Source organism: Parus major, chromosome 23, assembly GCF_001522545.3.
Source record: "Parus major isolate Abel chromosome 23, Parus_major1.1, whole genome shotgun sequence".
NCBI classification, from domain to species: Eukaryota; Metazoa; Chordata; class Aves; order Passeriformes; family Paridae; genus Parus; species Parus major.
In genome coordinates this window covers 3,192,062-3,213,830 of record NC_031791.1, presented here as the reverse complement: position 1 = coordinate 3,213,830, position 21,769 = coordinate 3,192,062, and the positions used below count along the sequence as shown (strand labels likewise).

Here is a 21,769-nt window from a genome sequence, read left to right as displayed (position 1 = left end):
TATGCACATAGTGAATGAAGTTAATACCCAATTGCTCTGGGAGAAGAGAATGTGCCAGCCCACACAAACCCTGCAAGGGTTTTCCCTGGAAGGTATTTCCACAGACTAAAATCAGGAAGGTAAAAATTAGCTCAAGAAATAGTCTTTGACATCTTCACCCCTGAGAAAGTAAAGCTCCGGGGATGAAACAATTTGTAAAGTTCATACTGTGAGTCGAACAACTTCCACAGCAACTCCAAAGGAAATCTGCTACTGTATCTCACAGTAGGGTAACTTTTGAAGGCAACTATGAATCAGCCCCTTCCCTGCTCTACCACACCCACAAAAACGGGACTTTTAATGGGTCTCCCAAATCACTACTCTCAATCAAAGAGAAAAAACACTTCTTGGGATTTTCTCTGCCCAAAGTTTGTATGATACTTGTGAACATTAAGGATGCCTGCAGTGCTTCATCAAAAACTGAAATTAAAATACCCAATTTAACACTCTTAACGCAGAAAGCTGTGAGCTTTGAAAGAACAAGGTAGGACAGGGAAATGAAGAAAATCAGCATTGATACAACTTGGTCACACCATGGAACATCCCCTGTTGGTTGAACCTCCCTGCCTTTTGGCATTCTCCTGGTGGAAGTACAAATGCCTGACCTGTGCCGAGAGCAGCTTCTCCTTCACTTTCCCCACCAAACACTTTATTGCTGTTCCTCAGTTTGGTTTCACCACAACCTACGTCCCAAGTAGCCACCTTCACATCTTGCCCCTATTTTCAGTGACGTGAAAATTCCACAGACCAGGAGAGCCATAATACTCCCCAGATTCCTTAAGCTAAGCCTCTCACACAAAACAGGAAATCACCTACAGCACTGCTTTACCCAAGATGTCCTGGCACACGCTTCCAGATTTTACTCCAGGGACACTGTTCCCCTCTCTGCTTATTTTATCCCATGTTTTCTCTTCATGCACAGAAAACAAAGCACATCTCAAGTGTCTTTCTCTCTTTCATGACAGAGCTTTAATCCTCATTTGTTCTACCAAGGATGGTTTGTGTCCTCCTGTTCCAACACCCCAACATTTGGAATGTGAACACTGCACTTAACACTTCACTCATCACACAGCATAGGAAGAACCATCCAGCATGCTGGACACTGCCAGAGCCCAAAAGGAACACTCTGCAGCAGCTTTGATAAAATCCAACATACTGCAGCCTAACAACAGGTAAATCCACTCCAAAGGAAAACTAAACCATTTACTTGCAAATCTGTTTATCAGGAAACAACTACAATTGCACCAGGTTTCAATCAGAGTTTATTTAATACCGTATAAGAGAGCATCATATGAATTCCACCAGATTGTTAAAATTCTGCATCTTAAAATATTCTCAACCCATCACAGCCTCAAACCAGGCAACAGCTGAGGTAGGGAGTTTTTCCAGCCAAATCCACCATTGTCCTTAAGTCTCTAAGTATGTTAGAAAAGGCTCTCCATATGGAGATGGGAAGACACGTCTTGTGTTAACACCTTCAGTCTCAGTCTTATATTTTCACCACCTGTGGTACCTATTCAAGCGACAGACATGGAACTCCAGGTGGCTTTGGACATTCCCTTTGCCATCAACGTACAGCCAGGGAACTGCTGATTAAGCACTGCCCAACCCTGCATCCTCCTCTGCTGTTCTGCCAGACTTGGAATAAATTATCTTGAAAAATTGAATTAGAACTTCCTTCTCCAACCCTCAAAATCCATTTAAACCACAGAGTTGATAAATACTGAGCACGTGCTTCCCGGCAAAAGGATATGTATGTATATTTTGGCAAAAGGCCAAAATATGAAGATTTTCATAGAATCACAGAACGCTTTGGGTTGGAAAATAACTTACAGCCCATCCCATTCCACCCCCTGCCATGGGAAGGGACACCTTCCACTAGCCCAGGTTGGTCCAAGCTCCGTCCAACCTGGCCTTGGACACTACCCAGGGATGGGGCAGCCACCACTTCTCTAAGCAATAACCACCTCGGAATGATTATTGTGAAGCAGCACACCCAAAGGCACAGGAATGAGCCCTAAAAGTCAGCGCGCTGACACACAGGGGCCAAACACCCGATATGTGCCCGGCAGGGGCTGCTCGAGGGAGCGCTGCCCGGTCCCGCCGGGCTCTGCGGGTCCGTCCCTCGGGCACCGGCACGGCGCGGGTTACGCAAGCCGGGCACACCGGTTATGAAATACCGACAATTCCTCCTCCACCTTCGGCACGGGAATCAGGGCACGGAGAGGCTCGGCCCCGGCTCTGCCCGGTACCGGGGCCCTGCCCGCGGGGCTCAGCTCCTCCCGTCCGATCCCCCACGGGATGGGCTCGGCCCGGCCGCTGCCCCGCGGCACCGGGCGAGCACCGGGAGTTGGGGGGATGGCGCAGGGGGGGCGTTCCCCAACCCCGCCAGGGCCCGGCGGGCCCGCCCTCACCTGCGCTGCCGATTTCCATTCATGGAGCTGGGGCGCAGCCGCTCGGGGCTGCGGCGGCCGGCGCGGGGCTGCGCTGGGCGGCGGTTCCTCCGCCGCGCTCCCGGCTGGGCCGCTCTCGGCGCTGCTCCCGGAATTCCCGGCGCTCCCGGTGCCGCTCCCGGCGGTCCCGGCCCCTCACGCGGCGGCGGAGGCGGAAGTGGCGTGGCCGCCCCGCAGCCCAGGCTCGCGCGCCCGCTCCCGCCCCGCCGCGCGCGCGCCCCGCCCGCCGGAAATCCCGCCCACGCTTCCCCTGCCCCCGCGCGTGCCCCTTCCTTTCCGGGGGAAGGGGAAGAGGCGCCGGAAGCGGGCGGGGCGCGAGCAGGCGCGGTTGCCACGGCAACAGTGAGGGGGAGGCGGGAACGGCGGCGGGAGCCGGCGGGGCCGTCAGGGCCGGGGGAGCGTAGGGGTAGCCCCGCAGGCACCGGCGGCCTCCCCGGAGCGGGATGGACGGGGTTGGGACACCGGCACCGCCCGCGCCGGGAAAGCACAACGTGACCCCATCGGGAGTCAGAATGGAAGCACGGGGGGTTATTTCCGACCCCGCAGTGCTGTGGTATTTCAGTACAACGCATTATGTCTGCGGTGCTGTCTACCTGCAGCAGCAGCTGCCATGTGCGGGGGCTTCGAGGGCTTCCAGCCCGGTCCCCAGTGAGCTCAGCTGATGCCTTCTTAATCCTCACTAACCTAGCCAGAAGAACCCCCGCGCTCTAGCCCCGGTGGCGCCCAAGTGTTGTCATGCGCGGGACATGGACACGCTAGGAGCGCCGAAGCCGCCGGCACGGCCCGCGCGGTGCCCCGGTCCGGGAACACGCGGAACGAGTCCGGCTGCGACAGCGCTGCGGGAGCCAGAACGGGGTCGGGCCCTGGACGGGCTCCCCAGGGAATGGGCTCGGCCCCGACCCTGCCAGAACTCAGGGAGTGTTTGGACAACGCTCTCAGCGCAGGGTGGGATTGTTGGGGTGTCTGTGCAGGGCCAGGCATTGGACTGGATGGTCCTTGTGGATCCCTTCCAATTTAAGGATATTCCATGATTCATGATTCGATTATTCATTGTCTCAACATAAATTCAGAGTTTATGCTTGCCCTGTTCTCATTTTTTGAGACTTTTTAGCGATGTTCAGTACCGCTCCGTTACGAATTTGTTAAACAAACTGGCACCAAACAAGCAGAGGGGTGAAAGAGGCAAATGGCATGCCGGGACGACGTTTGAAAGTGACAGACGCAACAGGCTCAGTGCTGGCTCAGACACTGACACCTTTACCTCTATTTCCTCTGCCCTCAAAAGATCATTTTTTAGTAAGAACAGTATACTGAGACTTGTTCAAGTGTTTGAACCTGCTACTCATTGTGAAGAAAGAACATGACTTTTTCTGGTAGTGAGAGGGGCCCTTCCCCTGGGGAACAACTGAGCAGGTACTGAAGAACTGGAATTTTGGGCCAGAAGTTAAAGACCCATAATCCAAATCTCAGGGTCATTATTAAGAATTAGCATCCCGGAGATTCCCAGCTGAACTAGTCTTTAAAAGCATAAATTTAGTTTTCAGGTAAGTGACACAGTAAGGATTTTAAACCCATGCAAATTAAAGGTAACCTACTAGAATATTTCCTTAACTGAAATTGGGAGTGGGAAATGTGATCTCCAGGATGAAGCAGATATGTGAGAGAGGCATCTCTACAAACACACAGCCTTCAGGGGCAGGACATCTGGTCCCACAGCTCGGGCACTGTAATCAGCACCAGGGCTGGGGCTCAAATGCCAATCTAACACTTGAAACCAGTTTTCTGACCTGTTTTCCAAGGACTCCAGACCCAGCTATACAAGGCACAATTTGCTGTTGTACCTCAGACAGAAAAAGCTCCTTTAAAACTGCTAAAGATTCTGTTATGTAGTAGGAAACATTTAAAATAGGTGATACAACCCACAAAACAGCCAGGTGTGTGCAGGACCTGTACAGGTGCCCAGCTCCGGACAGAACTTTCTCATGCTGCAGTTAGGTAAATTAACTGACAAGTGTCTGCATGCCATTAGCAAGGACTTCCTTGAAATTCCTTGGCATTATTCAAAAACCCAGTTACAGCTCAATTGCTAAATCATTCATTGGCTTAAGGTCTGCCCCTGCACCTTTGTAAAGTAAAACAAAGAACTCCTCCAACAAAGAACTGAGAGGATGGCAAACAACCTCCAATTCTGTAAAATTCAACCATAAGCTGCTGGCATTGGAGAAGGCTAGGATGTTTGCAAGAATTGCAAACCTGGGAAATATAAAACATGATGTGAAATGTAAAACATGAGGCACTGCAGAAACCCAGAGGATCAAGTTTAACCTCAATCCAAAAAGGAGTCTGAAATCTGTCCTTAAAGCACCTCAGAGCCAAGAGCCCCTGAAGCACTCAGAGAGGCTGGAGGAACAGCAGATTTTGATATACATTTCTATTATCTAATAACCCAGGAGCCCAAAATCAGTCAGTTCTCAGGTGATGCTTTAATAAAAAGAGGAATTGTACTATATTGCCAGAAGTTTTAAGCATGTATTTGTTTGCTTAAGTGTTTCTCTCATTGGACAGTGAGAGGTGTTGGATCCTCTGCTGTGTCTGATGCAATTCGGCTCCAGTCAGTGTTTCCCTGTTTGTCCCCCTGCCTTTCCTGAGGGAATGGCTGGGATGCACGTGTCCCTTCCCCACGCGATGTGACTCAGGAGTATTTTTATGTCAATAAAAACATATTCACATTGCTTTTATTTAGGTCTTCTGCCAACAGTTACAGGGTAACAGACACTTGGGACTGCAAAGTTGAAGTTGCAAGCAAAAATCAGGACCAAGGCAAAAAAAATAATCCACAAATGCAATTAAATCAAATCCAATATAAATACAATGTTCTGGAGCTCTTTAATCATACTGCTTTCTTTAATAAAGAGGTGGTTAGGATCTTACAGTATTTTCTTTTGGCCTAATCCAAGGACTTTGTTACTCTTCACCAGCCTTAATTCCACACATACCAAAAAAAAATAAAAAAAAATGATATTCAACCTTTAAAATATAAGCCATATTTTCTTAATAAAATAAATTTTGTGCTGCTGCTTGTTTAGTAAGTACTGTACATCAACTGTTCACGGCTATTTAACAAATGGACCATACAGAGTTCAAGCTAGAGCAAAAAAAACCCACAAGAAAAATAACAACCCAAACGGAGCATCCTGTAAACACCCTATGTACAGTCCCACACTTGCTCATAGAAAGGAGGTACGAAAGGGGCTGGAAATCGAACACAAAAGCACTGGAGTCCTGGAAATTTTCTTTCACAACTATTGAAGTGCAAATCACTTGGGCAAGAAACGAATTTCACTTGTTTATTGCTCTCCTGCTGTCTGGCTTCCCTTCCTGAAACAATCACATTCTTTTATTTCACACTGATTTTCCAAGAAGAAAACCTTCCATGAGGCAATGCTGGATGCTTGGGCTGTTTGAGACATCATGTGCGATCCAAGAACACCCTGACTGCCCTGGAAGCTTCGGAGAGAGGGCAGAGCAACCCTCCCGCCCCATTCTTTTCAGATACGAGATAAGGGAAACGACAGCATTCAACAGGTAAATGAAAGCTACTCCTCTTCCCACAGAACTGCATGCACTCAGCGACACTTCCAATCGCAGGTGGAACTCGTGCGCATGGAGAAGGCAGACACTCGGAGCTGATCGGGATGCCCGTGTGGGGTTTGTGGCTAACTACAGATCCTGATTTGTACCTGGGGTAACACCTATCCGCTACAGGCAGCAAAACGCACCTCAACATGCAGCTACTTGTTTTCATCTCAGACAAGAGAGGGGGAGAAATGCCAGTGCTGGAGCGCGGAGAGGGTACGGTGCATAGTCTAGTATAGAAAACATGCAGGTCACTCCAACCTCTCTAAACTTCTTCAAAGTGGAAACAGGGTTTAAAGGGCACAGCAGCTACTGAGATTGGCTTTTTTGTTTATCCAAAACCATGAAAACCCAACACAGAGGGTGAAATAAGGTCAGAACATGATCTGCAAGTCAACAGCTGAGAGTTTCAGAAGCTGTGAAGCTTTTGTGTAGTTAAAATTGCTGTTAAAAGTAGGTGCTACATCAGCAAGTCTTCATTCATAGTTTTCTATGAACAGCCACCTTACAAATGAGTGCAAATCTTAAAGGTCCATTTTACATTTCAAGTCTCAAGGTTAAAAAAAAATTGTTACAGAGCAACAAGCTGTTTCTGTAAATGCCCACACTATCTCTTTTCAAATGGTTAAAAATGGCACGTGCTATGCCACAGCTACTAAAAGACATTTCAGAATTCTAGACCCAACTAAAACACTAAAATAAAAACAAGGAACCTAAATACCTTTGCCCCTCACTGCAGAGCAGCAGCCAGGTGCGTTCCGGTGTAATGCTGGTGAACAAACTGATTTGCAGAGAGAACCTTGACCTTGACCCCGATTTTATTCATAAGGAGGAGCCTTCTAACACCAGGTGAGCGGGAACAGCCCCTCTGAGATTGTTTTGCTTTCAGTGAACACAAGCCAGAGTTCGGAGGATGAGATGGAGGTGCTGATTGGTGTCACTATGCAGGCACTTGTGTAGAGGAATGTAGGCTTCTCATGTTGACACTTAAGTGTTGATGTGTTCCCTATGCTCTAAGCCTTCCTTAAGAGTTCCCTACCTACTGACCACGGATGGTTCCTGGTCTCCTCCCCGTCACCTTGGGGGTATACAGCAGTGGAGGTTGACACAAGGTGCAAAGGAGGATATGAACCAAACACTGTGGTCTTGAGGAAAACAGGACTGTGCTAAACGCAGAATCTTCACCAAACGTGACATCAGTGGACTCAGCACTTAGTTTGCATAGCATAGTGATGTTGTCACTGTTCACAGACACGTTGCCCCAAAAGAAAATGGAAAGAGTGAATTCCCAGGGTTAGGACAGCTCAGTGGGCCAACATGACCGGTGTGGTTTTCATGAAGGCAAGGCAAGTTTCAACGTCAGAAAGTACAAATCAAAGAGGTTTTCATGTGCTTCTGTCTGCGCATGGGCCAGGGGTAGCGCTTGTGTGGGGCCGCCTGGGAAATGCGTTCAGCAGGAAAATGATACCAGAGCTCTTCCCCTCAGAGCGTGGCAGGAGCGTGCGCCTCATTTGTCTCTTGAAGGAAGTGCTGTGAACACTTTCATAGAAAAAACCCCAGATAATGTGCCCGGATGATACTGGTACTGAGCTGCCACCACGGTCCCGCCACCGTGCGTACGGTCACTGTGCAGCAAAATGGGTCTGAAAAGCAGTGACCAGGTTCCTGTGGGGGAAAAGGCTGTTTTCCTGGTACAAGGACAAATCAGGAGTTTCCCCCATAACAACAACAGGGATTTCATCATTCTAAGGAACAATCTGGTGTGCTTTCAGAATAAAAACCCTGGGCATGAGAGCAGTGATACCATGACACAAAGATCAGCAAAACCTAGCAGCAGAGAGGGTGAGAGCCTGGGGTGCTGAAGGTGGAGATATGGTAGGTGGGAAAGCAGGCCTGGGCAGACACATGCCGAATGCACACGGGCAACGAGCACTGTGGAGCACCTGGCACAGCACAGGCTGCAGTCGGCAGCACTCATTGGACAGAAACGGAGAGCTGTGGTGTGAGCATACAGCCTCAGGAAGTGCGGGGATGTAAACTTTGAGAATGTTAATGACTTGTGGATTTTGGCAACAGACTCAATATCGTATAAAAATAATGTTTAGTAAAAAATCCCGGTGTCCATCATAAAAATTCAGGGGGGAAAAAACCTAAAGAAAAAACATGGATAGCGCTTTCTGTCCTCATGGGATTGAGATGCCCCCATTTGTCAGAAACAGTTTTAAATAACAAGTAATACATTGGAAACAAAAATGGGTCAGCAGCCATTAAACGTGTCCTGTATGAAAGTGCACATCTTTCAATGGGGTTTAACCACTGTGAGGTCATGATCTGACACAAACTGCAACTGAGGACCATAGAAATTAACTCCTTCCGATGGAAATATGGACCACCATCAAGACAAGATTACTAGTTTCCTTACAAGATTAAAAACATTGAAATTTTGCAGCATCATAGTAAGGCACTCACCCATGGAAAAGTCTGTGACTGTTGCTTCGAGCGGCAGCAGGTGACTAGCTTGTAACACGAGGAAGACAGTTTTCAGTTCTGAGCTAAGTGCTAGGGTGCCTTACATTATCCAGGGGGAATTACTCGGGGGCGGGGAACTGTTAGTGTTACACTTCTCCTATAAACTAGTTGTTTGTTTTTTTTCTTTTCCCCTCAACCCATTAAAGCATCTCATAATCTAAAATATTAGTTTTATAAATCTAGTCTTCTGTTTTAAGGCTCTAAAAATCCCCTCCCCCCAACACCCACAAAAATACCTACCAGCGCCTGGTGGGCAACGGAGGACCAAAGCCGCCAGTTCACAGTCAGGAGTCTCTAGTATTGCATCTTAAAAATGAAAACCTGCTTCCGCCTCCTGGGAGTTTTATCCCTTCCCTTGAACGCCTTCATGTGTTTGGTCAGGTCAAAATTTTGCAAAGCCAGAAAAAATTAAAAAAATTATCATCATCATCATCATCATCATCAGTCTCTTCCAATCCTACAAAGGTGTTGGATCGTTCTGTCCCGTGGTGCTGGTCTCCTGCCTCGAGTCGACACTGCCTGCCCTGCAGTGATTTCTCATTGAAAAAAAAAAACAAGGTGTCCCAATGCTTCCTTTTTTGTATGGCTCCTACAAATCTGAAAGCTTTCTTGAGTGAGGTAACAAAAGTTAGGCTTTCAAGCAAAGTACATGGTACGTAAAGTGTCCTGATGAACCTGCACAGCCTTTGCCAAGGCCTGGGGGTCTCTGCCGTTGCTCTGTCCAGATATATGGCTGCCCTCGCCACTGAAAATCAAGGAAATCACTGTGTAATTATTTCACATTTTCCCCATGGGAACACTGAGAAACTCCCCTGGAGATGGGGATCAGCTGAATGCTGGGAGCACAGGAAGTCACCTCACTGCAGTGCATAGGGATACTGTGCATGCTGGTGATTGTGCCTGTACTGCAGGTTCCAGCACCTTGAGGCAGCTGGAAATGCTCAGACACCCAAGGAAATGCTCCCACAAGCCTGGGAGGAGTTCAGGATAGGATTTAACCCTCCTTTATCCCCATTCCCCCTGTGCTGGGCTTTAAGAGGATGCAGCTACATGCAGGTCTTCCCCTAGAAAGGCTCTGCTGCAGCACTCAGACACAGGCACTTTCAAATATCAAGGTACCCTGGCCATGCATGGCTCTGCCCTCCCAGGGCCATGGGCTGTGCTCCTCACCTGTCGTGCTCCTTATCCACGAGATGGTACCGTGCCCGGAACGCCACCAGCCGGGCGTAATAGGCTGGGGCTGGGATGGAGACGGAGCGGGTGCAGCGCACGTAGGTATGGCACAGCTGGTACGTGAGGATCTGCAGCTCGTCTGCCGTGAACCGGTTGTCATCCCAGAGCACGTAGTAGTGGGACGGCCGGCTCGTGCCCTGGGAAGGAGGGGGCCGGTGTGAGAGATACTGCTTGCACCCGGATGAAGCTGCCTCACATCCCCATCATCCCCTCTCTGATCCAAATGATGTCAGCCGGCCTAGGTAGGAAGGATGCTTGTGCTTCTCTGCTGTGAGAACCCTACATAGCAGCGAGGCAGGAAAGCCCTTGGCACCAAGATGCAAAGCAGTACTAATGCTGCTGCCTGGTGCCTGTTCCCTCTGTGCCACACAGCCCACTGCATTCCCCACTGCATCCCCATCACCCTGGGCCAGTTCCTGCTGGCTGCACAGGGGAGGGGAAGCTGAGCAGCCTCCCTTCTGGAAGCAGCTGCAGATTACACGAGTGCAGTTTTTCCAGTCTGGTTTCTGACTAATCTTGGCTGCCTGCAGTCAGGCAGCTGCAGAGCAGGCAGGGACGGCTGGCCTGGCTTTCCCGCCAGACAGCAGGTCCCTACTGACAAGTGGGTGACCCAGCACACTCAGACACCAGCTGACAAGCTGCTGAATTGGCTACTCTGAAGAGAAAAATCTCTTAGGAGAGACCCTTGGCTTCGGGAGAAAATCCAAGTACATGCCACACAATGCAGCAGCAGCACGGACCCGGCACCTGCTTGCCAAACCACCGCAGTGGCAGCTCAGATCCAACTATCCTCAAATCCAACTGCCCACATCTCCATGCTAAAGGGAGGCTGTTACAGGGCCAGGACAAATGCACAAGAGCACAATCTGCAACATCAGTCAAAAAACCCAGCAGCATCCCAGGAGCCAGCGCTGGAGCACAGTACCTGAATGCCTGCATGACTGCACAGGTAGAAGTCAAACTCAAAGGGATGGGTGATGTTGGTATCCACTGTTGTTCCTGCTGGGATGTTCCCACTCTTTCCAATCTGCAGGGAATAGAAAGCGATCCAAGCACTGCAGAGTTTGGTTATTTCCAGTTGCCAAGAGCACTGTCCTTAACACAGTTAAGGACATCTGCCCTGCCTCAGGACCATGGTGGAGGGTGCCCATGTCCATTTGAGATGTCGAGATGGTCTCTAAGTGCCCATTCAGAGGGGAGAGAAGCAGCTCATCCTACTCTGCTACCTGCCCAAATAGGCCTGCTGGCATTTTTTGCAGGAATCAACACCAGGCATGACAGGGAGACATAGCAAACAGCATGGGAAAGAGAGCATCAGGGTGAGGGCTGGGCACGGGCCCATCCTACTTTAGAGATGAGGATTAAGTGAGAAAAACTCCAGGGATGTCTGTAGAGCATGTTCTGGAGTCTGTGCCACAAGATACTGGGGCTTTTACAACCTAATCAAAAACTGTCCTTAGTTCTCAAGATTAAATCTTCCTGCTCATATGGAGCAGTCTGGTTAGACTCGATCTGACCATTAAATTCAGATGAAATCTAGGAACAGTGACAGCAATCAGTGTTACTGCAGAACACACATGAACAAGCTGTGAGCAAGCAAGGGATTATTCAACCTGTCACATCAGCAACTCCAGCTATCACCAAAACAACAGATGTTTTCAAGCTGACAGAGGCTATTTCAAGAGTCACTAGGATCATCAGCACACAGTAACTCATAATAACAGCAAACAGATGGCTGGGGTTCTAGAAGCAGACTAATCCATGTGGCTGTAGGCATTCACTGAGCAGCACGTTTCATTCAGAATGAACTCTCCCTGCCAGTGGTGAGATTTCCCCTTGGCAAAGCCAGGGCTGGCTCTTCCATCAGACAGGGATGAATCAGCCGCCTCCAGCCCTGGCACCCTGCAGCACTCACCCTCTCATTCTTGTCTGCACAGAAGAGCCGGGTGTGATGCCTCTTCTGGACAACGATGTAGGTGATGCCAGGCTGGTAATCCTTCTCCAGTTTGATGCAGGCATCTCGGATTGCCAGGAGCTCATAGTGAAGGATCTGGAGAGACAAGGGCACACAGAATGAGGGGACACACTAGCACCCAGCTGTCTCTGGGCATCCTTAAGGAACCTTACAGGAGCTGGTGCAGCCCTGCTGGTCAACAGGGATCTGAGGGTTCCTCACCTGTGGGAGCTGCCCCTCAGGAACACCATCGCGATAGAAGATGATCCTGGTGGGTTTGAAGCGTGTGGATTTATAGAACTGGATGAGGAGCTCCCTCACCATGTAGGACAAATCCTCAATGATCTCTTGGCGAGGACGCTGCACACGTACCGTGGCACAGTACCGGCTCGGGTGGGCGTCCATGCTGCCCACAACCTGCAGTGACAGACAGGCCAGGCCCATGTCTTACACCAGAAAGGACAGAGGGGATGTGGGATGTTCCCAGCCTCCACCTGCTTCCCAAACACACAGCTGGCCATGGGCAGAGCACCTGAACTCACAGATCAGATGGGACAGCAAATACTGTACAGGCAATCAGTGCCCAGAAGGGACATCCATGGTCATGGCCACATGCTGATCTCACACTCTGCCATGTCCTTTTAAACATTTGTGGGAATTTCCAGTGAAACAACTTTGGTTGGTGCCACTGAATGCCGTGGCTGTGGGGGACTGCTGCTGCTTTGCCCCTGCTTCACTTCTCCTTCCTGGCAGTGAGAGGAAGTGGGGCTGCCCCAGGACATGGTGGGTCGAGTCACTGCATGGGAATCACTGAGCAGGGAGTCCCCACTGCAGTGCAGGCAGGCCTCAGACATGTCAGAGCAACAGGTCAGGGGCAGCTTGGCTTGGCTGTGACACAGGGCTGGGGGAACAGCGTGAATCAAGTGCCGGCCCATGCTGGGGAACAGACACCCAGCTGCCTCACTCCCCACACTCAGCAGCAACTGTGCCATGTGCCCCATGTCCCCTGAGCAGAGGAGAAGCACCACAGACTCCACATCCTCAGCAGTGTGAATCTGCTGCCCCAACACTTCCACTTTCGCTTTGCAAACAGAGCTCTGGGGCTGGGGCTCCTCCACTGGAGCCAATGTGTACAATAAAAACTGTTCCTATAGTTTCACAGCCACAGACCCACTACTATTGTCCAATCAGCAACACACCAAGGACATGGTCAAGTTGCTCCAGAGGCTTTACCCTTCTCCTCCCCTGCAGCTTCAAAAAGCTTTCACAAAAATTAAGAAAAAAGCCCCAGTGGTCTTGCACAAACCACAAAAGATATTTTCAGAGGGGAAGCTCTGCTGCCAGGAAACAGCCTGTTCTGTCCCACCCACACCTACAGCAAACAACCCAAAACCTTTCCCAACCCCTTCTAATTAAGAAAAAAAACATTCCTCCAAAGACACATTTGCATGCCAAGGAAAACCTGAGCTGTGAGTCTTGGAAAGTTAAGAACTTAATAGGAAAATGCTGATGTGCTTATCCTGCATGGCAACAAGCACAGGCGAGAGTCTCCCAGCCCAATGGAGGGCACAAGCTGTCCCTGGCCCCACTGGCACTGAGCAGAACTTTGCTCCATGGATGCTCATTATTCATTTGAGAAGAGGCAAATCCTCCTCCACAAAGGGCTTAGAAGCCCAGTCACTCCAGTTTTCCCCATGTCCCAAACCCCAGCTCTCCAGTAGGGGGAAGGTCCCTGAAGGGCTGCAGCTGGACAGGGATGCCCCAGGATGACTCCATGCACCACTAAGCTCCTGGCATTCTCCAAGGCCATGCTCGGGGCTGGCACATCATGAGCCCCATCTGGTGGCAGCTGCCAGTCTCCCTGCAGTTCCCAAAAACTACAGCTTCCCTGCACAGAGGCAGGAAGGGATTGGGATGCAACTTCCCAGGACTGGGATAAGAACACTTGACAGGGTACGGGCCCACCCTGAGAAGTGTCACCATGGGGACAGCAATAACATATGGACACATGAGTCCCATTACAGCTCCTGCATCCTGCAGGGTTTTTGGGCACCAAGCTGTGAACTTACAGCAGTTATGGAGGGTTTCTTCCCATCTCCTGCTGGTGGGTGAGTGACATCAGCCCCAAGGAAGATCACCGGCTGCTGAAAGACAGCAGAGCTGGTGGGAGAGAAGAGAAAACAAGCTGTCAGCCTTTGGGGCCATCTCAGGCTGATGTACAACCCAATGGAGATGAGCAGATGGTATCAAGGATATCTCCTGACCTCCAACTCTGGCCTGGACACATCAACAGCTCGTTATCAACAAGGTGAAACAAGTTACAAACCCCCATTTCAAAGAGCTACTTTATGAAGGCCCTCTCTTCTCCATGTAAAGCCAGGCAGACAGCACCACAAGGGACTTGAGGTACAACCCCAAAACTATGCGAGGCAGTAGCAGTACAAACCGTTGGTGAGGCACAAGGATGTTGTTGATCCCGCCAAGCTTGACGTTGATCTTGAGGCAGAGGTTGGAAAGAGTCTGTGGGGAGGTTTTCACCACATTCTTGACCTGGACGCACTGCGTGGCCATTCCCAGGAGAGTGTCCCCAACACGCTTCACTTCGGCTGTGGGCAGAGGAAGCAGGTAAGCAGGTAAGCATACAGGCAATCAGCCCTGCACCACTTCCAGCAACACCCTTGGGAATGGGGAGAGAGAACCCTGCAGGAGCCAGTCCTGCAGAGCCAGCCCAAAGACCTTCTTTCTGTGCTCGCCCCAGACGCACCATACACAGGCGTCTTCCCTGGCAGGATGACAATGATGAGCTGAAGCCCTGAATAGGTGTTCTTGAGGTGTCGGAACATGGGCTCCACGCTGTCTGCACCCTGGGCATACTTGCAGAAGCAGGGCTGGCCCTGGATCGGCATCCCAGCATCCTTGGAGATCTTGCGCAGCTGGTCTGTGAAGTTCCTGTGCCAGGAGAAGAAACTGTGAGCCCTGAGCCCTCCTGCAGGACAGATGTGCTACCAAGCACAGAGCCCCACAGCTCAGTGCTGCAGCACGGGACAGAGACAGGCCCAGCACATCACCTACTGGTGGCTCTATGGCACCCAGCACATGCATGGCACAGGAAAACACAAGACCAGCACATGTCAGGGTTAAACTATCCCCTCTTGGTGCCATCTTACCCACGTACTGACTCTTTCTTAATGCAATGGAGCTGAGCCCTTCTCCCTTAGGAAGCTGGAGCAGTGGAGAACAAACCTGCTGCCTGCCACAGCTGATTTCCAGGTGACTGCAAAGCTAATGTCACCCTGCACTTACCATAATTCAGCCACACTCTGGATTTTTGGAATGCGAAGAATTGATTTGATGCGGCGAGAGCCAGAGGGAACACAGGGCTCACAGCTCTGCTGCAAAGGGATCACGGGGAGGAATGCGGTGTCACTGCCACCTGCACCCAGGTACTGCAAACATGGACACTGAGCTCCTCCAAACCTCAAACACTGACCATGCCAAACACCCAGAAGACACACACAAAGTGCTCACCTCAATGCATCCACTCTCAGTCAGGAGAAACCTGAAGCCCCAGAAGAATCCAAAACCAAAGTGTCCATTTCCCTAAGTCAAATAAACTGTTCCTGCTCTGTGTCACTTTGCTACAGAAACATATTCTCTAAATTACTAAAGCTTTTCAGAAAGCCCAAAACTTCTCTGTAATAACCCATGGAAAGTTAGGATGCTTCCTAAATGAATTACATCATTTCAGATTATTGGAAAAACTTTTAATCCTCAGAACCCCTTCTCTCTGAGGAGATTCAGTCTAGAAGAGTTCAATACCGCTTCAAAGCTGGCAGTTTCATCTCTGAATACTGCAGCTCTCTGATACTAAGAGCAGATCGAGGAGAGCCTGACTGACAGCTCACAGGTACTCCAACCTAGCAGCTTTGTGATGGCTTAGGGACCACTTGCAGCTGGGACAAACAGTTAGGCTCCCTGGATAAACCAAGAGCAGCAGGAACTAGACACCCCACATTAGACTGGTACCACAAGCAGTGGAGCTTCCTGCAGCTCCAGCACTGGTGATGCCGGACACGCAGTCCCCAGCTGCGAGCAGCAGTGTGGCCACCTCTGGAGCCACGGCCCCTCTGGCTTCCCCCACCCACATGGGCTGCCCCTTTCCTTACTTCAGCACCTCCTCTCGACACTGCTTCTGCGGGGCAAAGCAGGCAATGGCCCAGACTTTGATCTCAATGCCGTTGTAGAACTGCTTCCCTCGCATGTCCCACACGCCCTGGTTGGGAGTTGCAATGGCCCGGTTCTGCAAGGCAAACAGAGGGTCAGAGTGCAGCCGCAGCCTGCCCAGCCCCGCAGCCCCAGAGCCCCTGCGTGGGCTGGGGCTGTGCTCCCTGTCCCAGTGCTGGAGCTGGAGCTAACTCCCTGGCGATGGGCAATCCACAGCCTCAGCTCCTCAGCAGTGACAGAAAATTCACCCAAGCTGCCCTATGCTGAGCACCCCTCTCCTCTTCATCTTATCACCAATGACTCTTGGCTACAACTTTCAGAACCAGTTATATTACAAAAAACTCAAAAACCACAAAGCTAAGGCGCTTTGATAAAACATTCCAGCTCTAAGGTGAAGGTAACACAACTTTTGCTCAGAAACAGTGTTTCCAGGTGTTGACAGCATCTCCCTGCACAGTGCAGCCCAACCCAGGCAGCCCCACTTACCCGGCCTCCATACTGCAGGATGGGAGCAGGCAGGACCCGCCCTGTCACCTCAGTCATATCATCCTTCACCTTGATCCCAAACTCCTGAATGTATGGATCCAGGTTGTAGCTGGCATTCTTCATCTGCAGAGAGCAGGAAGGGCCACAGGAAGGAGTAAGACCAACTGCTGCATCCCAGGCTGCAGCTGGCCAGCAAATGTGGGCACCAGAAACCCTGTTCTCCACAGAGCTGCAGGTGGAGCAGCTTTGACAGGGGAGGGCAAGCAGATCAACACTGAGGCTCAAACCCTCTCCTGCAAACTGACCCAGGGGGACCTAATTTTGAAACACACTAACCAATGCAACTAACAGCACAGCCTGCTCCTGAAATTTAAGATTTCAACAGGAAAGTTCAGACTGGCAAGAAACTTAACAAGAGTTCCAGAAGGAATACCAAATGTCCCTGGCTTCAAAAGCCATGCACATATGTACAAATGTACACATTTGGGGAGCAACAGCCCCATTAACAAGTGACCAGGCACGGACAGAGTTCCTGTACTGCAGCCCCACCACATAGCCCCACTAACACCCACAGCCAGGAGTGTGTCTAATCTGTTACCCATTTTTAGTTTCAGCTCCCTTTGGGTCAGGTTCCATCAGTGCAAGGGTGTGAATTTGCTGTATGTGCGTTTGCATGGTCTCTTGGAGTCAGGCTCCCCTGTGCCAGTGTCCATTACATACACACAGATACCTCTGCACAGGGATTCAGTGGGAAGAGGGGGATAAAGCCCCACCATTAAGCTCACCAACACCTTCTCAGTGGGTCACAGCTCTCCACCACAGAGCAGCTGAGGAGCAGGACCATGGCAATGTCCAACACAGACACAACACCATAACCTGCTATCAGTGCCAAGCCCCAATCCTGCCCCCCCAGGGACCTGTGTCACGTACCAGGCGACTGATTTCCTCCTGTCTGTCTGGGGCAGACCTGGCTGTTGCTTTTATCATGGTTGACGTTTGATTATCCGTGAGCTTCTTGATGCACCGCTGGCCTGCCACGATGTTACATACCTGCATGGGGAGGGGACAGACAGCAACCACGTGTTGGGGACAGGTAAGACAAAAGGGGACCACAGTTGAGCACAGCCCCAAACAACAGCTGCCAACACTCACCTCCAAGGGAAGGTACGTGTGTTTCTGTTCCTGGCCAACCTGGAGACAGGGCAGGTGAGGGTATTTCAGCTGCAGGTTGTATTTCTGCTTGAAGTACTGAGCCACTGTGCACTCCACTGTCTGACCACTCTCCAGCTGCAGCGGGAACCTGGAAGAGGCAGGACATGAAAGATGCACCTACTCAGAACAGACACTTCCAGAACTCAGGCACTATGTACTGTGGCTGGGCGGAGGGAGCTGCTGGGCTCCCACCCTGAGCTGCCACACAACAAAATAAAAAGCACAAGATATTTTCAGAAATGGAGTCAGGAATACTCTTACCCCAGTGTGGGAGTGAGGTCCCTAAATAAAACTCTTCCTCACTAATCCAGTTAATCAGGGCAAATGTTTATTGCAAGACATGCCATACATGCCATGGTTGGGCAAAAAAAATAGAGCACACTGGCACTCCGGAGGGTTTCTGTGCCTGGTGTCCTCCCTGGGAGTTGAACTGGGAAAGGCTAACTGGCCTCTCCAGGTACAGGACAGCAGTTGCAGGGTGGGCAGAGGGAGGCAGGAGGGGAACATTTCCCCTCAAAAATAGAAGGGAAAAAAAAGCCCAAACTTCCTGGCTGCAGAGCTGAGATGTGCCATGACACCCGCAGCTGGAGCACAATACCCATCCTCAGCCAGCACCAGCTGCTCCCAGCTCCATAAAGAGCTCCATGAAAATTCAGAATTGACCTGATATTCTGTAGAGAACCAAAATTACAGGAGAACCAGGCTGACTACATCAGCGAGGTGCCATGTTCCTCCTGTTCTCACTAAGCCCCAAGGCTGCAACCCAAGGATGCTGGTGCACAGGAGACACCAAGGAGTGCCCAGGGCCAGGCTGCTCCCAGGCACGCACAAAAAATTCCATGGGAGACACTTGTGTTAGCCCCTGACAAAGTCTCTGCTCTGGCAGTGACTATTTCAAGAATGAAAAAAAACAAACCCAGAGGCAAAAACTGGGACAATTCCTGGCATATCGGCTCCCACCCATCACCATGCTCCACCTGCCAGACACAGCATCCTCTGCACTCCCATCGCCCTGCATCCCACTCCACACATGGCACAGGGCTGTGGAGCCCCTGACACGTCTCCTTCTGCCATCAAAGACTGGAGCTTCCTGTTCAGTTCTCCCTAATGACACCAGCAGCTGTTAACAAAGAGAACAGCCCAGATTTTTCCAAGGGCATCTGCCCACCCGCCTTACGTCTGGTGGCTGGCTGGCCGTCGGGTAACGTTACACACACGGTATTTCCTCTTCATCTGCCCACAGTGGGTCACCTCCACCTTCAGACCTGAAGTGAGACAGGGAGACACAGCACAGTCATGATGAAGATGGGAGCAATTCCCCTTTGCTCAACTTCCCCAGGACACTGCCAACAGTTTCCTTAACTAATTTCCTGCTTGAAGATACTCCAACCCAAGATACTCCAAGCATGAGGGAGGCAGTGATGTCCCAGAATCAAAATGTGCAACCCCACCTCACTGCAGGGGCTAGGTGGGACACAAGCCACAGCCAGTGTCAGGGGACATGTTCCAGAGCTCCGTGGGGGCTCTACCTTTGATCTCCTTGGTGAAACGCACTCTCTGTGAGTCCGTCAGGGGCTTGGGCTGCTCATCGATGTTCCGGATGTCCAGCACCTCACACATGAACTCGATGACAGGCTGGGCTTTGTAGAAGGCAGTGGCCGACACTGTGGGACAGACACCACCATGTGTCTCTGCTCTCAACCTGCCTTCCCAAATACATCCAAGCCCTCCCACTGCAGCTCCCCCACATGAGAAATAACGTCACCATCAATGTTGAGCATCATCTTCCACATGGCAGGCCGGACTGACTGGTGGAAGCCAAACCAGACCTCCCTGCCCCCTCCCAGGGGGTGGTAGTAGCCTTCAGGGGGGGAGAAGAAGGAGCGGCCGACAGGAGTGTACCTGTGAACCAGGACAAACCGTGTCAATGGCACACACTGGGCCTACAGCAGCACCCCCAGATGCCCAAGCTGGCACTCACCCTGCCAGCTGCCTCACACCCTCTATTTCTTTTGAAGGAGCACCCAAGGACAAGGCTGGCACAGCCACCTCCTACAATGACTGTCAAGGCCAGTCTCAGCCACAGCAGCCTACCAAGGGCAGCAGTGCCCTCCCCTCCCTGGCACAGCCCCATTGTCCCTCAGTGCAGGTACCTCATGGAAGCCAGGTGCCTCATGGCAACATCCAGTGCCTGGACGGACTCCAGTGGAACAGGGATCTGCCCGCTGACCAGGGCCTCATGCAGCATGCGCCAGCTCACAATGGCCATCCATTTGATAGAGACCTTAAATATCCTGTCCTTGCCTTCCCCTGGGATTGTCACCTCAAAGTCAACCTGGGTGCAGGAGGGAAGGGACAGTGACCATGGCATCCCTGCAGGGACGAGGCTGGGTCATTTTCTGCTGGTCTTTCCCAGGCAGGAGGGAGGTCTCAGTGCACACATGGGGCTTGCTGCCCCCTCTTACCCGCTCATTCCCAATGGGTAAGGCCGTGACAGTATAGATGTTCTTCTTCCCATCATAGACTGGTTTTCGGTCACCAAAGATCTGTGGTTTGAAGTGCTGCACCATGTACTCCACGACTTCCCTACACAGGCAAGACAGAGGGGGCAGGAGGAGAGAAGGGAGAGGTTTGCTTTGTCATTTTCTTTACAGCCTTTTGCAACAGTCTTCCTCCCTGGGGCAACTGAGAGCAGAGCTGAGACCCCTGGGGCAGGAAAGCCCCTGGAGAAGCAGCTACGTGCCTTGTCCTACAGCTCGGTACATTGGCTTTGGCAGGAGTGTACATGGCATTGGGGGGAAGAAGGAGTTGACATGGCGCAGGGGAACAGGGGAACACACAGTGGCTGGAGCTGCTGCAGTTATGACTCGCTGCCGAAAGCACATGAAGCATCTGCTCACCGGCCCTCGGGGCACAGAGCTCTCCAGGCTTTGAGGGCAGGAGGGGTCAGGCAGCGAAGAGGACATCAAAAAGAGAAACAAAGAAAAGTACATGATGGCCCGAGGTCTGGACTTGCTATTTTTAAATCAGGGATTGTTGCCAAAATAGCACAGCTGCTTTGGAGCAGCAGGGACTGTGCTGAGGCTCTGGACCCCTGACACTCCTAGGCCAGGAAGCAGCACTGCTGCACAAACATGGCTGGGGGGTCCAGCCACCTGTGGGTATCGTGCAGTGCCACGACCCCTGCCACTGCTGTGACCCCTGCCATAACCCTAATGGTTTCTACTGCAAAGACAGAGATAGGCACTTATAGAGCCTCCACTAGGAAACTCGAAGCAGGGGGCAAGTGCCAAACCTCTAATACTTGCCTTACCTGTTGACTCTGCGTGGACATTTATCGGGTTTGATATCCACTTCATAATGATACACATCGATCTTGGGAATGTCCACTTCAAAGTAGTTGGCCAGGAGCTTGATGGGCTTCCCAACAGTTCCTATCCCGGGCCGACGTGGTGCTTGAAAAACCTGCTGCAAGGGGGGCAGGTATGCGCCTGCAGCTGTGGAAGAGAGCACAGGTCAGAAGGGCTGCCAGCGACCCTATACTCAGACAGACAGACAGATCTCACAGAGTCACAGTGCTCTCCATCACCACATCCTAAACAGGAAGGTAAGTCTCCCACTACCCCTCCTCCTGGCAGGAGGTGGCAGTGGCAGAATTCAGAGCAGCACACCAGGAAGCAGCTTCCCTGGGCACCATCTGGGGAACACTGGTGCCAGCCGAGCTATTGAAGGGCAGTGCCAGGGCACAGCGTCCCCACCAACTCCCTTGGCACAGGCTCCAGCACTGCCACTTGCTATGTGAGAGCAGCATCAGCTCCACTGTCACAGTGGCCCTTTCCAAGGGGGTGCAATTCCCTGGATAATCTGTCAACAGGGACACAACACATATATTTCCCCTCCATTCCCCAGCGAATTCCGACTTACTGCTGGAGGGAGGATGCCACGAGAAACAGGAAACACATTATTCCATCTGCACTACACAACTATTGAACTGCTGGGTTTT

At 51.2% G+C, this 21,769-nt stretch overlaps 2 protein-coding genes across 9 annotated transcripts in view; both read right to left on the bottom strand.

Annotated features, from left to right (window-relative positions):
• The window catches only part of LOC107214129 (protein argonaute-3), a 34,435-nt gene extending 31,702 nt beyond the window's left edge, over positions 1-2,733 (bottom strand). For all 5 annotated transcript variants that reach the window (XM_015649161.2, XM_019008881.1, XM_019008879.2 and 2 more), the window contains exon 1: positions 2,454-2,733. In XM_015649161.2, coding sequence (XP_015504647.1) covers positions 2,454-2,472 — 19 coding nt within the window. In that variant the 5' untranslated portion in view covers positions 2,473-2,733. The remainder of the gene's footprint in view (positions 1-2,453) is intronic.
• Positions 2,734-5,195: 2,462 nt separating this feature from the next.
• On the bottom strand, positions 5,196-21,260 carry LOC107214130 (protein argonaute-1). 4 transcript variants are annotated; one of them, XR_004500126.1, is made up of 19 exons: positions 21,080-21,163; positions 20,232-20,352; positions 19,920-20,101; positions 19,532-19,668; positions 19,296-19,430; positions 18,944-19,031; positions 17,707-17,854; positions 17,485-17,604; positions 16,555-16,677; positions 16,011-16,144; positions 14,609-14,793; positions 14,291-14,450; positions 13,914-14,004; positions 12,067-12,261; positions 11,806-11,940; positions 10,816-10,917; positions 9,828-10,027; positions 8,898-9,402; positions 5,196-8,645 (listed from the first exon to the last, which is right to left on the bottom strand). XR_004500126.1 is itself a non-coding variant. In XM_033519574.1 (19 exons), the coding sequence occupies exons 2-18, from the start codon at positions 20,334-20,336 to the stop codon at positions 8,942-8,944; spliced, it is 2,319 nt and encodes a 772-aa protein (XP_033375465.1). In that variant the 5' UTR covers positions 20,337-20,352; positions 21,080-21,163; the 3' UTR covers positions 5,196-8,645; positions 8,898-8,941. The 4 variants fall into 4 exon arrangements, 3 of the variants coding, with proteins under 3 accessions (XP_033375465.1, XP_015504653.1, XP_015504652.1); XM_033519574.1 differs by having other exon boundaries at positions 8,898-9,020; XM_015649167.2 differs by having other exon boundaries at positions 5,196-9,402; positions 21,080-21,260.
• Between the last annotated feature and the right edge of the window lie 509 nt (positions 21,261-21,769).

Coding starts and splice junctions, on each gene's coding strand:
- LOC107214130 (XM_015649167.2), bottom strand. CDS start 20,336: ATGGTGCAGCACTTCAAACCACAGATCTTTGGTGACCGAAAACCAGTC. Junction 19,431..19,531: donor GATGATGCTCAACATTGATG/GTGACGTTATTT, acceptor TCTGTCCCACAG/TGTCGGCCACTGCCTTCTAC. Junction 14,794..16,010: donor TGTCGAGAGGAGGTGCTGAA/GTAAGGAAAGGG, acceptor CTCCTGGCACAG/GAACTTCACAGACCAGCTGC.